At 29.9% G+C, this 18,606-nt stretch overlaps 1 protein-coding gene across 1 annotated transcript; it reads right to left on the reverse strand.

Moving 5' to 3' along the window:
* Window positions 1-753: 753 nt before the first annotated feature.
* LOC120277501 (cold-regulated 413 plasma membrane protein 2-like) lies at window positions 754-7,780 on the reverse strand. Its single transcript, XM_039284365.1, has 4 exons — window positions 7,549-7,780; window positions 6,511-6,618; window positions 4,216-4,286; window positions 754-1,156 (listed from the first exon to the last, which is right to left on the reverse strand). Exons 1-4 carry the CDS (start codon window positions 7,716-7,718, stop codon window positions 903-905), a joined length of 603 nt encoding a protein of 200 aa, XP_039140299.1. The 5' UTR covers window positions 7,719-7,780; the 3' UTR covers window positions 754-902.
* Window positions 7,781-18,606: the final 10,826 nt, after the last annotated feature.

An 18,606-nucleotide genomic window follows, 5' to 3' on the forward strand; every position in this document is an offset into this window, starting at 1 on the left:
ATCTCATCCATCCGATCTTCCATTATAATAGTAATAAATAAATTTCATTCGTCCACCTTTATTTACATCCCTTCTTATGCAAATTGGTGATCCGCGGACGCTCTACGCGTGTCCGCAGATGACGAATGGCATATATACATATATAGACTTGATAAACTTGATTAATATTTGATTTGTTTTGATAACATTGCCCAAAGATTCTTTGAAATTGTAGTCAAGGTCTAGACGATTACTCATCCTACATTTTATTATTGCTTAATTTTTTGCTTGTTGTTATGTTAGAGAAGTTTATTTCCACACTTTGCTACTAGTTGCATTCTCTTTTATGATTTTTTTTTAAATTTATTTTATTTATCTTCATATATGCTGTGTCACAGGTTTGGGAGTTTGCTATTAACATGGAGGATGTTGAAGAAGCGGTGCAAGGGCACAAAATAATTGTAGAAAATTATTTCCTAACAGGATGTCTGCATGAAGATTATTATTGCTATAGAAAGGTATGTCTGATAAGGAGCAAGCCGTGAGTTCCTTACATTAAATTAATGAAAAATTTTGTTTAATGATTACCAATATCATGCTTTCCCTGCAAGGTGGCCATTTCTAGTGATTGAAAATGGAATCCAAATTTTTCACAAGCAGTTATTATTGCTATGCATTTGTTAATTCCCACAAACACCTTAAATTTGCTATGCATAGTTATCCCTAAATCTGTGTTGACAGGACTTTGAATGAAGATATTGCTCAAACATGATGTGGGAATAAACAGGCATTCAACTGCATTTCCAAAGTAACCAAGGAAGAGAACGAATTCAAAGTCTTACAAATAAATGAATGCACAAGGAGTAAATTGATGCTTCTACAAGGAATGCAAAACTATATGCAGGAGATGAATTCTTTGAAGTCTAGATAAAATACAAGATCATGGACCAGGTAGGATATATCAAAATAAGAACAAGACCGATGCAGTTGGAAAGTCCACGACTCTTTGTAAATGAGTTCTTGAAACCACCTGATGCTCGTATGTGTTCTTGTACCAGGAAACAGCTTACAAAGAAGCATGTGCAAGGTCCGAGAATGCTGTCCCTGATGCTATGAGCCAATAAGTCTGGGGCAATGGCCAGAAGAAGGATCAATGATGCAGGCAACTCCAGCCAGTCTGCACCAAACCTTAAAGTAAACAATCCTCTCTCGAAAAGCATAGTACATTATGATGGTTTTATTAAGAATTACCACCAGTCATAATTCTTTAACTATAGGAATGCTAATAATGAAAATAACATCAATGGTAATAAAATGTTAATGATACTTTATGATTATAAATTTATAATATATTTTTTTTCCTTCTATACATGACTTGAATCCAATAGTATGTTAAAAATGCCGAACATAAATAACAAATATCTTTTATCTAATTTTCCATTTATCACTCTCCTAGGCACCTTTCATTCTTGGTATAAATATCAAAATGGTCTCTCTATTTTTTGTTTTTTGTCATTTTAGTCCCTTTAATATAAAATCCGCCATTTTGGTCTTTGTATTTGCATATTTTTGTCCTTTAGTTGTAAAATCCGTCCTTTTGGTCCTCGTATTTACACATTTTCATTTTTTTAGTCCCTCTAATTCATCAATTGGAAGGACCAAAAGGGCAAATCCGTCAATTAGAGAGACCAAAAAGACAAAAATGTGAAAAATACGAGGACCAAAAAGACGGATTTTATATTAGAGGGATTAAAATGGTGGAAAACGCAAAATAGATGGACTATTTTGATATTTTGACCTTCATTCTTTGCTTTATCCAAGCACTTAAGTTTAGATAAAGCTTACCTAGTTTTTAAGGGGCATCACAATCCAATCTTATGTTAGCCTTTGACGTTATTTTCTTGATATTTTTTTTAATTGTTTGTCATTTATTAGTAATTAATTAAGTTTAAACAAGTAATTATCAATTTATCATAATTTAATTTACATGATTTACTAATGTACTAATGTACATATATTAATATTAAGTTAAATATGTTAGGTATATATTTGTGTATTTATATGCACGTGTATGTATTTATGTGTATACATGCATGCCTGTGTGTGTGTGACAATAATGATTTTAACACCACCAACCTTAATACTTAAAATAGTAATAATAACAGTACTAATAATAAAAATAACATTGATGGTAATAATCAATTATATTTTTTAATAATAAAATGTTAATGATATTTCATGATCATAAAAATCTTTTTTTCCCTATATATGTATATGTTCATGTGAGAATAACATAATTTAATCAACCCCATTCCTTTCTCTGGAGCACTATTAATATATTACTTCTCTTGGTCTAAGCATCATAATAAATGGAACATGGCGAGGAATTAAAGGTTTTTGGTGACTTAATCTAATCCATCTCATGGGATATATATTTTAGATTAATCAATCAATGAGCATTATCCCAATATAATTGTTTGCTACCACTTTCATATTAAAAGAAGGATGATAATTTTGTCTTTACTAATCTGGAGATTGAGTTAATTTTTACAATAAAATTAGTTGAGGTGAATGGTTTATCTATTAAAAAAATTTTAGATTTAGGAATCAAGGCTTTTAGTATTTTCATCCACTGCTGCAACTCTTTTCCAATTGAAACTTCAAATTTTTTTTGGAAAATTTAATTATTAAAATAGATAACCAGAATTTAACAAATATATTAATATTAATTAATAAATAATATTAATAAAAAAAAAAATCTATACATTTGACTGGGGCCAGAATAATCACTTTGAGGTTTGAAAGTTTAGAGCAATTTTATTTTAATTAATATTGATTAAAATATATATTTGTAAGTTAATAATATTTATCTGTTAATATTATTGCTTTGAATGACCCTTAGGGGTTTTGCCAACTAATTAGGGCTTGTTTGGGAGGGGGGTAAATGAAGGTTTTGTAAGGGAAGGTTGTTGACCAACCCTTATTTGGATCCAAAATTGTATGCAAAGTAGGGTAATTGGGGGTTAAAAGGGTTGAAAAAATTTTATTTAACCCCTTTTTTCAACCCTCTAAATTGAGGGATTTTGGAAGGTTGGAACTTTTTCCATGACAAAAATACTCCTCTTGAAATTAAATAATTACATACATGGCCCATATAACAAATTAGATTTGATGTTTGTGAAAAATAAAATAAATAGTAATTTTCAAATAAAAATATTTAATTAATAAAAATAATATTGTATATATAAACTTAGCATAAAATACAATTTATAGCTTCAAGGACATTGTAGTAATTTTTATCTAAAACTTTACCTTATATACTCTCAATCCAAACACTACAAAGGTTAATAATTTTTATTTATTTTACCTTTAATTTAAATAAGATATAACTTAATTAATTTTTTTTTTTTTATATTACTTGCTTTATCTGACTCTACTTTATTTTACAAAATCTTTCTTCACCTCATCTCACGTGAATTTTTAGTAAAAAACAGACATGGCAAGTTTGGCACAAGTACATTGTTAACAATAGGCTTGGCAGTTGGCACCAGACTACAAAGTACATTATTTATTATTGAGGGTGACATCAGTTGCAGCACAAACCTTAAGATTATATCCTTATTTATAACATGTTTATAAGCAATTGCCCCTCTTCGGCTCCACTTCCACTTTCCCATTTTGTCCTTTTTTTAAAAATTTTTATTTTTTATTTTTGACTATATACATGAATCATTTCCAACGAATACATTTTTATTATTAAATCTGAATCATACAGTGATAAAGAGTCAAACTTTTGATGACTTATTTTGTCTTAAGCATGTGTTGAAGTTTTGCATATTAAAATTTAATACATGCCTTAAATTTTAATTATTTTTCCCTGTTTATTTTTATATTCTAAGCTTTTACAGTATAAAATAAGATCACGCTCTTATCTTAATAAAAAAAATATAAGTTCGCACAGCTAATTTAAGTGCTAAATTTTAAATTTAATTTTATTAATCTATTTAAATTCACTTTTCTCTTGAAATGTACAATTTTAATGATTAGAAAGACAAATGAGTAAAATGGAAAAGATAAATTAAATGTTAATAATTTTTTTTTTATTTGAACTACTTTTTTTTACTCTTCAGTTAAGGTGGACATTTGTAGGGTAGCTAAGGTAGTAACTTCATAAGAAATAATGCAAAGAGACTAGAAATATGACTCTATGAATTCATATGAAACAAGAGTGCAAACCTGGGAAGTGCTTTGGAAAGAAGAGTCTCACTAAAACAGCTACCAATGCAAGCCATTTCCCAAGCTCACCTCTGTATATCATTAAATAAGTATTGTCACAAATTCTAATCATAAGGTTATTAGGGCATCTCCAATGCACCTTTAATTTGGCGCAAATCATTTTGATTTGACGCATGATGCTTTAATCGGGTGCAATTCTCTGTGCCAAATCAAACTTCTGCTACAGTGGCGCGCAGGATATTGCGCGCCCCTGTAGCAGCATTAGTTTTGATTTTTAGTTTTTTAATTTTTTTTTTAATTCTCTTTTTTAATTTTAATTTTAATTTTTTAAAATTTATATTTATAACTTTGTATTTTAATTAAATTAATATTTTTAATTAATAAGAAATATTAAATTGAGGAAAATAATTTGCGAAGTATAAATTCATTAAATTAACAAAAATTACATGAACGATAAAATAAAAAACATAGAAAATAATCTTAAAACATACACTATCATCGATATCAAAAAGAAAAAAAAAACCACAACACTTAAAATAAAGTTTTAAGTAGATGGGGCTAATAGTCTGGCATGTTATCGTCACTTCCACCAATATTGCCGAATATGTCATTAAACATATTAGATCCAGAAGGGAACAGTTGTTTTTGTATTTGTACTTTTTTTTAGCGATGTTATTTTTACCGAATAGGTTTTCGAATGACATGAATGTCCAATTTGTCATCCACATCCTCATCTACGTCATTATTTGTTTTATATAAATTTCAAATTTGAACTTTAAAAATTCTTAAATACTTAAAATTAAAAAAAATTATAAAACTATATCTAAAATTATAAACTCAAATACTACAAAATCTATACACTAAAAATCTAAAATTTTAAACCCTAAATAATAAATACTAAACCCTAAACCCTAAATCCTAAGCCCTAAACCCTAGACTCTAAATCCTATGTCCTAAACCCCATGCACCCTAAACTCTAAATCCTATGTCCTATTTTAGGGAGGGGTTTTCGGTTTATCATTTACATGTTTATCTTTTACGATTAAATATTTAAATTTAAGATTTAGATAATAAAGAGAAATTAAAATGTTTTTTTAGAAAAAAAATAAGCAAAGAATGACGTGGATGCTGACATGGATGCCAACTTAACATCCACGTCATGCAGGAAACCTATTCGGGAAATCTATTCGGTAAAAATATCATTACTTTTTTTTTACCAATTGGATTTTATTTTATATTTAATATATATTTATAATAATTATAAAAATAAAAATCATATTTTAAATAGTATAATATTTAAATTCAATGGTCAAAAGTGGAAAAAAAATTTAAAGATATTAAATTTGTTAATAGTATGAATATATATAAATTATGAAATAAGAAGAATATTTTTAGAATATTTTATTTTAGAGTTAAAAATAGAAATGGAGTTGGAGAAATTTTAATTGTAGAAGCTGTATTTTAAGTATGAAAAAGCCAAATTTAGAGTTTTGAATTGGAGAAGGTTTTAGAAAACATGATTTAAATCAACCCAGAAACAATCAAAATCAATGTGAAATGAATGTCCTGTCCTTTATTATTTTTTTCTCTAATTTTGAGGAGTGTAGTACTATATTTTTTATGGGTATCACTGAAGCAATTATGTAAACAAATAACATGTCCCACAATCCATTGCCTTTGCAATATTCTCAAATAATTTAAGGTGGGGGGCCCTATCAAAGTCAAGTGGATGCTAGTGTTGGTATATTAATTACAAAAGATGATGAACCTTGCCAAAGCTTAAAATCTAAATGACAAAAAATGAGGCATGTGTGAATGCTGGTTTTGTTTGATTAAAGGAAAGAAAAAAGATGTTTATTATTAGTGAAGGGTCAAGAAGACAGGACAAAAAAAATGGGGGCCATATGTAGTCTTAAAGTCTTAATAGATTTTGGAGCCAAAAACCTAAACAATTTTTAATTTTATTTTTCTTATCATACCTTTATAATGTTTAGTATTTTAATTTGAGATAAATATAGTTTTGATACTAAAGATGTTGTCTAATGATATATGTTCTAAAAGAGATATAATATAATTAAATATATATATATATATATATATATAATCAACTTAATTTAATATATCAAAAGGTGAAATAGTAGATGCAACTAGTAAACTAAAATTATGGCAAGTAATTTTACAATTTTTCAACACTTTAATTTCTTGAGACTTCATGCAAATTTTCTAATACAATTTAAGTAACTAATGAAAATAAATTATGAAGGAATTGAAAGGAAAAAAAATAAAGGTGCTAACCTCAGGAAAGAGAAGAGTAAAGTTGGAAGACTGAAGAAAATATAAGGCACTAATAGAAATGTTGATATATTTGTTCTCCAATTTGTTCGATCTAAAATCAACAAATATCTGCAATTAGACAAAAAATTTATATATATAGTCAAATTAATCATATCTTAGATAAGAAAATTAAATAAGAAACATAAAGAAAAATAAATTAATGTCAATAATTTTACCAAGTAAGATTTTGTTATATTCCTTAGCTGTGTTTAAATTGAAAACTATGAACTTATGTTTCCAAAGGATCTAATAATTAATTGTTAAACCTAACAAAACAAATTTTAATAAATTATTTAAATAAAAATAAAGTAAAGTTGACCATCAAGTTATTAACAGAACAAACTATGAACCATGTAATTTTTAACTTTTGGATAAAATATGAGAACACTCTTTTTTTATTTATTAATTTTTTTATTAATTTTTTAAAAGCGGTGCAAATAAACAATGTTAAAAAATTCCTGAAATAAAAATAAAGTAAAATTAATCATCAAGTTATTAGAATTTAAAAATCAAACTAATGGATAAAAAATATCAAAATAATAATAAGAGGTATAAAAATATGTTTAACCCGTCTCTCATCAGACTTAATCGTTATATATAAGATTTAAGTCATCTACACGTAAGTACATATATTACTATTTATTAGGAATATTTATTTATCGCCGTTTAATTATTATCCAACGGTTATTATTTATATAAATATTATACACATAAATTATGAGTATTTGTTTACAGGATCATTATCCAACCGTTATTATTTATATAAATATTGTACACATAAACGATAAGTCCTCTTATATATATATATATATATGTGGATGTGGGCAAATAGGCACAGTTATGGACCGGAAATTACATGTCAATGTGGACAAATAAGGTTAAAAAAAAATTAAAAAAAAAAAAGTTAGTATAGTGAATTCAAAAGCATCTATGAATGAAATCAAGAGGAAAAACAAAGAATGATTTCACAGACAAGAAGCAAGATATATGGAAGCTCACATGGCAGCAAAGGAAGCGATAGATTTGAGAAATGTGGTTCCAAAGCTGATACCACCGGCGAGAATGAAGGCATGGTTGAAGAGCTTCTTGGTGGCGCCGGCGACCTCCCTGAGATCGGAATCAATGAGATCGGCGTTAGGCTCCACGGCGAGGTATGCGAACTTCCCCATCGTTCTCAAATGGATGATGAGCTTGGTTTTGGAGCTTCAGTGGGCAGCTAAGAAGGCTAAACAACCCAACCCTATTTAAAGAGACGTTTCTTTCTTGGAATTTGGACTCATATGGACTGACAGGTGGATGATCAAGAGTGGGACCCAAAAACTTATCCCACGCTGGCTCTTGATAAGATCCACCCGTTTTAATGGCTCTGTTTTTTGGAATTTTAGTGAAAGTTTCTTGGAGGGGTCTGATTAGGTTGTAGTTCACTGCAGTCGTAAGACTTTTTTATTATTTTAAAAGTGTTTATGATAAACCCCGCCCTACAAGGCTACAAAGGGGTTATCATATAAATTTGTGGATACAGTGAATATTGTTTATGATTCCTTAATAATTCTCAATAAATTTATTATATGAGAGAAGTTTTTTTTTTTTTTTGATAAAATATATGAGATAAGTTAATAAGCTACGTCCAAGATGATATATCAGTATTATTTATAACTTACAATTATAAAAAAATAAAGAGTACAACTTTTTTTTAAAGATGATTTACATAATAGCACTATACAATATTTTTATAGTATAGATCTTGCATAATAATTTTTTTTAAAATCTCATCTTTAATTTTGATTTTTTTTTTTAACAATAATTTTAACAACTAAAACTTTTGAAAGACTCTAAATAATTATTGTAATATAAAAATATTTTAATTTAATATTTAATTAATGTTTTATAATCCTAGCTAACTTTTAAAATTTTAAATAATATCATAAAATATTAAATATTTTTATTTTAATGCTTAATCAGTCTCATATCTTTCGTAACTAATTTTTCAAAATTTTATTATGGTCCTCTGATTTTTTTCATACATTTTTTTCCTCCAAAATTAATATAATATTTATTTATTTTAATTATAAATAAGAGCTTTTGTAATTTTTATATTGTTGCAATTTTTTTTTTTGGTTATATTTTCACTCTGTTGAGTTTTTTGCTTATAAATTTTAAATATATCCCTTCATTACAAGTTTAGTAACATGTAAAAAGATAAATAAACATCTCAAATAGGTATTTATTAAAATTAAATTTTATTTAAAATTAATTTTTATTAAATAAAATAAAAGATTTTATTCTAAAATTTTGTTTTAGGCCTCTAGTTATCTTGAGCCGCCACTATTATAGTATTTATAGAATACTGACAGTGCTATTATAGGCGGAGGATAGAAGCTCTGCCTTCCCACTCAAGTTTACATGTCTTAGCATTGCGCTCACTAGTATTTGGCAAAGTTTTTTTAAATAAAAATAAAATGTTAAGTATTTTTATTTTAAAAAAATTACTTTGATGTGCATTTTTGTCATTATTTTTTCAGTGAACTCACCGTCTTAACATAGTTTGCTCTTGCTCACCATGTTAATTGAGGTTGCTCCAAGGTCTATATCCCAGGGACACGCTTTGATCTTGGCTTAATTTTGAGAGCTCATCGACACTTAGGATGAGGTCATCACTTAGGCCGAAAGACTATCTCTAGCTTCGGCCTTGACATTAGCTTAGGCAAGCTCCATTAGTGATGGTAAAAATATAAATATATGTATATTAATAAATATGGACAAATCATAGCCCTCACTCATTGTAGTGAAAGAAATTCTCAACTTCTCATTTGGGAGAAAAATAAATTATCAATCCTTTATTGTACATGCTGTGAAAATAGAAACTACTTCCTCCGTTTCTTTTTATCTGTCATGGTTAACCGAATCTCACACACCAATAAATTTAGTTATTTCACAAACTTTTATAAAAAATTTGTTATCTTTCCAAATTACCCTTAACTTATATCTTCACATTTCTCTCTTATATTTAATTCCAAGAAGAGAACTAAATAGAATGTTAGGGTAATTTTGAAAAAAAAAAATGCTTCTTGATGTGAGAAAATGACAGATAAAAAGGAACATGAGTTTATGACAGATAAAAAGAAACGGAGACTAAAAAATTAAATGGGAGTCATTTTTAATTGGTTTAATTACCGTACAGGACACTGTAATTGTGTACTTTCTACCTTTTTAATCTTTGTAATACTTTTAGGTACATTTAAGTCCTCATATTTGATTGAGTTGGGACTTTCTTGTCAGCACTATAGATGGCGTTAATTTTCCGTTTCTTTTGCGCCGACGTGACTTTTTTTTATTACAAAATTGGGGGCCTAAAAAGTCCCAAATCGATCAAATATGAAGACTTAATTGTACCTAACGGTGAATATGATTTTTTTTATTACGAAATAGGGGGACTAAAAAATCTCAACTCGACCAAATATGAGGACTTAATTGTACCTAACAACGAATATTTAAAGCCATGCCAACTCAAAAGAAAAGATGAAGATAACGCCATCTACGCCTAGGACTAGAAAGTCCTAACTTGATCAAATATGATAACTTAAATGTACCTAAAAGTATTATAAAAATTAAAAAGGCAAAAAATATATAATTACAGAAACCTGTATAGTAATTATACCTTTTGAATTCCAAGGATTAGTGGGCATTGATAAAAATCCATGAATTTAAGAGGTGTTGTTTGAAATTTGTGAAGGATATTTTGGTCCTTTACTGTTTAATTGTGTCTACTTATTGGCATGCATCATTATTTGTTTTTTTTTAATTAATTTAAAAATGATAAATAATTGTTAAAAAAAAAACTAGGGACATGCCACCTTTAGTTGCATTTGTCTTATTTTTTTCTTTTTTCTTTATTTTGCATTATTTGAAATGATTACACGAGGTCCATACTTATCTTTATTATACTTAAAAGTTTGTTTTTCTTTTTAATTTAGATTATTAATTAAAGTTATACAAGTAAATTCAATTTTACATGTCATCACAAAGATATATTGTATTTTATTCTAAATTAGTAAATCATAATGCTAAATTATAAAATGAGGAAGATTTGAATCTCTCTCTCAAAATAATTTGTTAATATTTGTATTTTAGTGCAAATCGTTGACAAGTCTCAATATGTTGTGAATGCTACTGAAATTGTGGATGTATACTCTAGTACTGAAATTGTGGATGTATACTCTAGTAGCCGGCCACATTTTTATCTTAGTTTAATTACTGTACATGTCCCTGTAATTGTGTACTTTATGCTCTTTTAATCCTTGCAATATTTTTAGGTACAATTAAATCCTTATATTTAGTTGAATTAGATCATTTTAGTCCACTGTGTAGATAGACAAATATAAATTGTAAGGACTTAATTATACTTAAAAATATTGTTGTGGACTAGAATGACCCAATTCGACTAAATATGAGGATTTAATTATACCTAAAAATATTAGAAGGACTAAAAGGAGCATAAGTACACAATTATAGGGACCTATAAGGTAATTAAACTTTTTATCTTTTATTTTTTATTGTTAGATCAAAGTATTCTTAATCATCAATTCCTTAATATACTTTCCCATTTTTGTAAATGAGATTTAGAAGAAGAAGAAAAAAGAAAAGGTGGAATACTAACAAGGGTATTTGGTATATGTCTTTATTTTCTTGGAAATCTAGATATATGTTTATATCATAAATGAATTATTAGTAGTATTTATAACATGTTATCGGCACGAATATCCTCATAATTTTATTTTGCACTTATATTTGTCTTTAATTTACCTTTATATTGACCATTCATATTTTAACTTAATAATTTCTTTTAATTAGGTATTATATTTTTTTAGTGTTTAAATTTAACGACAAATATTGTAAAAACAAAACTTGATGTCCTTCATATCTCTAGGATTAATTATATATCATGAAACTTCGATGTCAAGCTCCATTCTAATGTCAAGAATCTAAGCAAAACTATTTAGGCTTATAATAAAGAGCTCATTGATAATAAAGCATAAACCTTAATATAAGGCATCATCTTGATTTTGGCTTGAAAAATGTGTATTTGACTATTGAGGATCCACAAAAATTGTGGGTTTCCATGAAAAAGAGATTTGAATATATCAAAGTGGTCTATTTATCTAAAACATGGAATGATTGTCAAATCTCAAGGTTTGAAGATTTGAAGTGTGTGCAAGTGTGCAACAATATAATTATGAGCTATTTGAAAAAGTACATGGCTGTGGAGAACCAATGACAAAAACCATGATGCTAGAGAAAACATTTACTTGCTTGAGATGTTATATTACAACAACAATACATAAAAAAGAATTTTATAAAGTTTTCTAAATTAATTTCTTGTCTCCTTGTGGCAGAGCAAAATAATGAGTTGTTGATGCAAAATCATCCATCTCGACCATTTAGATCAGCACCATTGCCTAAAACTAATTATGAGCAAAGAAAATGGCGTGGTTACAATAACAGTTATAAAAACTATGGTGGATAAGCATATCATAGTGGTTGAGGACAGTGTAGTCGTGATGGAGGCCAGAATTATTTTGGGCCTCACGGTGAAAAAAATTGAAGTACATCAACAAAAACAACAAAGCCACAACATGAAGGTAGAAATAAAAAGGAATACCTGTTATCATCGTGGAATGCAAGGCCATTGTCCATAATTTGCAGAAACTCTAAGCATTTTGTTTGCCTTTGCCAAATATCAGTGAAAGATAAGAAAGGTAAATATCCTGAGACAAATTTTACCAGCAACCCTACAATTAACTCCATTGAGGATAATCCTACTAATGATATGAATATAACCTAAAATACATATTTGGATGCATCACATTTTATGATAAGTTGAGCATCTAGTAGCTCATGTACATACGAAAAATGGGTGCGGAATCATTAATTAAAAGACTCCAGGTTATTACTCATCCAATGTTTTTAAGGATAAAATTTCTTACAAATGTGTGTGGTCATGCTATTTTGCATATTACAGATATAATTCGGATCCGTTCCATTGCATGTAATTCATATTCACGACAACAACTTGTAATGGGAAAAAGTGTTTGATATTTCACATATAAAAATATTTGATTGTGCAGTATATGTGCCAGTACCACTACCAAATTGTACAAAAATGAGCCCACAATGCAGGCTTGGTATATATGTTGGTTATGATTTTCTCTCAATTATATGATATTTAGAGTCATTAACAAAAATGTATTTACAACAAAATTTTGGTGGAACTCTTTTTGGAGATGGACTGCTTTGATGTGTGTCTTGCGCAACCATGCGCTATGTAACACGTTTGGGGGAGCATCTTCATCCTTTACCGGGATCTGGGTGGCTATTGGGGCCTCAGGAGGCGGACATGAGACAAAATTTCATCCGTGGCCACCTGAGGAGGCGGAGCAAGAGATGAAATGTCATCTATGCCAGCTTCAGGAACTGGAATTTCATCACTTCGGACGGAGCGATTAGATGCGGGGACCTATGCTGCAACTTCTGGCTCTTCTTCTTCAGTAGCTGTTGGTGGAGCGTGAACATCCTCGGAAGCAGCTTCGTCATGCTATGCAGGGATTTCCGCATTACATGTATACTTCGTACTGTACTGACTAGAACGGCTTTTCCAAGATCGTGCTACTCTTTTGAACCTAATGCTAGGAGTAGGGGACGATCCTGACGAAGAGGGGAGACTGATATCTATTGCCTTCACATGGGAGACCGTGACTCAGCCCTTTTTCTCTTTGCATCTTCACGATTACGCTCGTCTGTACAAGCTCGCAAGTCACAGAACTCTGTTAAGACTTATTGTAATAACCGCCGCATTTCATCGTCACCTAGCGGAACCTCCTCCAGCCTCTCTACCGATGATTGTCGACAGTTAATTTCTTCAGAGTGGTTGAAGAGGATTGATTCGGGCGTCGCTTCTTTGTTGGCTCAACGCTTGGCCTTTTCCCAGTGGTCGGGGGACTTGTTTGTTGTCGGGACTGCCTTGTATAGTAGCCCGATTCCGATGTTCTGACAGGAGTCTACTTCTTGTCATGTTTAATATTACCAACTAACATATTCTCCTCGTCGTTAGCTGGCAGAATCTCAGAGAACTGCTAAGTAAACACGAAACACCGCAACGTTAGCACAATATACACAGTAATTCTAGAATATACACAAAAAACAATAAAATATACACAAAAAATGTGATATTATACACAGGAACACAATATTATACACATGAATCGAGTAATATACACAGTACAACATTGTAAAACACGAGAGATAACACATTCGTCCAAATTACTAATCATTTTAGATAACAATAGGATTAACTTACTTTTCTCCCTTTGAGTGAGTTCAGTAACGCTTGATAGACGCCGACTTGATGAAACTGGAATCCCTATAGTACATTATACATGGTGCCTGGCTTATTCTTTGTTTTTTGACACTGCCCGCCACCACATAAAACCAAATAATCAGTGCAATGGAGTAACCTCTCAAATACCCTACACTAGGGCACTTTCCTTTACAACAAAGTTTGACACTGGCTCAAAGAGATGTCTTCCATCATGTTCTTGTGAGTAGCATGCGCCCATGCGTAACGCCCGAGTAACCCCAAATCGTCGACGTACCTTGCTACGAATGCCGGCGTATTTAGACAAGTGTTGGGGAACAGAATCACCGTCATGAAGTTCACTATCAGGAGCTTCACAAAGGTCTCCTCGTCGCCATGTTTGCTGCATACAATTCTCAGTAGGCTATTTTTGATTGCATCTCGGTGACAGTTGTGCATTTTATGTAGAAAGTTCTTCTTAAATTCTGACTAGACCCTCTCGTGCTTGTAAGAGACAATATCTCCATGGCAACTGAGGCATAGGTTGAGAGTGACGTCTTCTAATCTGAACGAGAGCATGCTTTGTCCTTACACATTTGGATGTTCTCGTCGTACACCTGCAATTCCGCATCGAGAACCCCTCTCTCTTGCAACATGGGAGAGACATCCATAAAATGGGCAAACGGCGTACCGCAGAGTATCTCCCAATGGTGCATGTTCATTTGTTTTTTCAACTCTGCAATGGTTTCCACAACTGGGCCCAGATAACACCGAGCTTTGACAAGTATTGTTGCCATCTTCTGATCCATATAAAAAATGCAAGCACAAACTCAATCACTAAGAGATAAATATAATATTATACACAACAAATCGCAAAGTATACACAGGAAAAACGATGAGATTTACATAAGAATGTCCATATTAATAAAGGAATCACACAACATTACACAAAAAATAGGGAAAGCCACTCAAATAACCCTCTTTCCATGGCAATTACATATGTTTTCTCACCTTTATGCTGCCTTTTTCCTTTGAGGTAACTCGCCAATCTTTCACAAAAAGTCACCGGAGATCTTTGCCGAAGAAATTCCCGAACAACTGGAAACCGGGAATGAAAGTCACCGGAGATCTCAAAAACGAGGTTTAGCAAGAAAGAAAACGAGCGGAACAAAAGGTTTTCAACGGCCTTCACCGAGATAAGAAGAAGGCGAAAGGATGCGCCCTTTGGTGGAAGATAGGGTTTCGTTCCCGAATCCCAACGATTCACAGTCCCAACCATCCTCGCCATCAGTTCCCAAAGAAAAAGCGGGGTTAAAAATGTCATTTCAGCTGGTTGAATTAAAACCCAATTAATTCATCTCACACAACTTCTCTCAGGGGCAGCGACGTCATTTCACAGCCATGTCTTCTTCGTCAACTGATTTTGGGCTAAAAAGTAAATTACAGAAAAAGGAGTAACCCCTGTGGAAACACAATCTTTTGGGGGATTAAAAGGAGTAATTGAAACTATTGAGGGATTTTTTGGTACTTCCCGTAAATTATATTCAACTACATATATTTTAAAGCATTTTTTAAATAATGATAAGTTTGGAAGGTTAGTATATTTTTTATAAATTATAGATTACCAACTAATTTTAACCAATTTTTTTAATTTATATGATTTAGTTAAAATAAATAAATAAAAAAAAACTGAAAGAAGTATATGTTTATACGTAAAATGAATTATTAATAGTATTTACAACACAATCTTAATTCAACTCATTTTTTTTTAAAATAGAATGACAAAGGTATACGGACAAAAATGAGTTTCAAATCAAGCTTCAAACTAGAATCAATGTGGTGTGGTTACATTAAAAATAGTGACGCGGAGAGACACTGGCCGTTCATGTTGGAAGCTCACTGAACCACATAAACCATCTTCATGTCCATATTTAGTTATTTAAAGAAAATTGAAAGAATAAAAATAAATAAATAAATGAATAAATAAAACAAGAGCACATAGAAACAAATGCAAGTATGATATATTTTTGGATCGGTAAAGCATCAACATCAAATGAGAATCAGATGAGGTGGATGTGGAGCCAATGTTCAAATAGCTTTTAGGAAATATAAGCTTTGTGATTAGTTGTATATGAGATGTATGCTTGGCGTTACATGGTTCATGGTTGTTTGTTTGGAAAAGCTAGCTAATTTATTCTCTCTCTCATCATAGAAGTTCATTTTATAAAAAAACATATTTCAAATATTTATTTAAATATTAATTTTTAAATTTAATTTTATCAATATTTTTAAATACATATTATTCTCCGCTGGTATCATCTTAAATGCACAACTTTTAGTGACAAAAAAAATTAATAAAATCGAGAAAATAAATTTAATATTTATAAAATTTTTAATTTTATTTATTTTCATTATTTTGTGAAAATGATTAAAATGTATATTTATAATAGGATGGAGATGGTGGAAGTATTTATCTCATGATAAAATGATATTTGTGAAAATAAATTTAGTTTCATATTTAATAGTAATTAAAATCTAAACATATGACCCTTAATATGTATTTTATAACGGTATTTAGTCCTATACAAGTGATATATATGATTTGTATATTGTGCAACAAGGGAGAAAATCATGTGGGGTTGATTTTGTTCTTTTGATTTATTTAATTAATTAAATTACTCTGAATTTCATGTCAGATGTTATTATTGAAGAACAAACATTCATTGGCATCTTTCATAATTTTCTCCGGGAAATGACTAGATTCTGTAGAGTTGGAAAAGACCCTCAATCTATGTCCCTTCTAAAACCACCCAATAATTTTTATTTTTTATTTTTTTGACAAAGTACATTTTTTAAATATATGCTCACTCTAGTCTAAATTATCTGGCACATTGTCACATATTTGACACAAAAATTAAGAAAATTTTAAAACTACTAAAATTAAGAGAGAAAAAAAAAACCTACTATGATAGGACATTTTTACCCTTATATTGAGATTGTTTACTCTCATTGATACAAGTTATTTTTAAATAAATTTCATTTATTAAGATATGTAAAATTGAAAAAAATATCATAATTAATGTTTGTAAAATTCTTAAAAGCCACAACTAATTTGAGACAAAAGATAAAATTCTTACAACCACATATAATTTGGATTGGAAGTAGTATTTAATACTTTCTCCATTTCTTTTTATCTGTCGTGGTTAATCGAATCACACATACTAAGAAATTTAATTATTTCACAAAATTTTATAAAAAATTAGTTATCTTTCTAAAATTACCCATAATTAATATATTCAAATTTCTCTCTCATATTTAATTATAAAAAAAGAATTGGGGAGTGTTTGGTTGTCTAGAGGAGATTGGGGTAGGAGTGGAATAAGAGTGAGGATGAAGAATGTGCTTGGTAAATAAGCATAGGATTGAAGAGTGTAATTTATTACGAAGAAAAAAAAATAAAGAAAGTAAATATGATAAAATAACTCATATGCCCTTTATGCAAATGAATATTATATAAATTGAAAAAAATAAATTAATTGTTATAAATAAATATTTAACTTTAATAGCTCACCAAATCTCAAAATTTTTTTAATATCATTAATTAGTAATTAATTAACTAAAATAAATAACTAATTACATGTTTAAAGATATTTTAAATAAATAATTAATGATATTTTCTTAATATCATTAATTATTAATTAATTAACTAAAATAATTAATTAATTAATTATTATAAATAAATATTTAACTCTAATTATTAGTTACTATTATTTCATTTTAATTATTAATTATTATTAAAATTATCTATGTAATTATGAAATTAAATTAAATTAAAATTATTATTTTTAAAATTTTTATTTATTTATTATTTAAATCAAATTACTATTTTTAGTTATTAAAAAAAAAAAGATTAAATTGGTCATATCTCCATAAATAGTGGGGATGATTCCCCCAAAAACTCAATCCACATATACTTCTCTCTCAATCCCACTCATGGTCATCCAAACAAAGGTTTGGATTTACTCCTCTCCCACTCCAAGCATGTCATCCAAACAATCCCTGAATAGACTATTAATGGTAATTTAAATAATAATAATAATAATAAATCCTTTTAAATGTTAGAAAATGATAGATAAAAATGAACATGGGTTTGTGACAGATAAAAAGGAACGGAGGGAGTATATCCTTATCAATTCAAATTATTCTTGTATTCTTTATTTTATTTTTTTCTTTTTTATTCATTTTCTTGCCAATCCTCCACGAACTAGCTAAGCTATCTCCTATTTTTGGAGAGGTCGTTGGGTCTAACTGAGCTTGCCCTACCAATGGTGGTAGAGGCGAGCCCTGTCCTATCTTTGGAGAATGGGGTGAAGTGGGAAGAGCATGGCTTGGTCCTCGTGAGAGGGGTGAGGCAAGGTAAGCTCACAAGAAGCCCACATAATATTCATTATGTGAGCTTCTTGTGATGTTGATTAGAGGGGAGCTCGGCCCGATTTTTGAGCAGGGCGAACCCACCCGGAGACCCTGGGAACGCGCAGCAAGCCCTCGTGGAACAAGTGGGTGACAGGGCCAGCCACGTAGCGCTGAAACCACCTCGTACATCAATCACTATTCGAACTCCCTGAAATGCCTCTGTACGAGAATCAAACTCTCACCACTCGGTGAGAGGCTCTATCGGTGACCCGTGTACTAATAGACCCGAAGGT

Source organism: Dioscorea cayenensis, chromosome 15, assembly GCF_009730915.1.
Source record: "Dioscorea cayenensis subsp. rotundata cultivar TDr96_F1 chromosome 15, TDr96_F1_v2_PseudoChromosome.rev07_lg8_w22 25.fasta, whole genome shotgun sequence".
Classification (NCBI taxonomy): domain Eukaryota; kingdom Viridiplantae; phylum Streptophyta; class Magnoliopsida; order Dioscoreales; family Dioscoreaceae; genus Dioscorea; species Dioscorea cayenensis.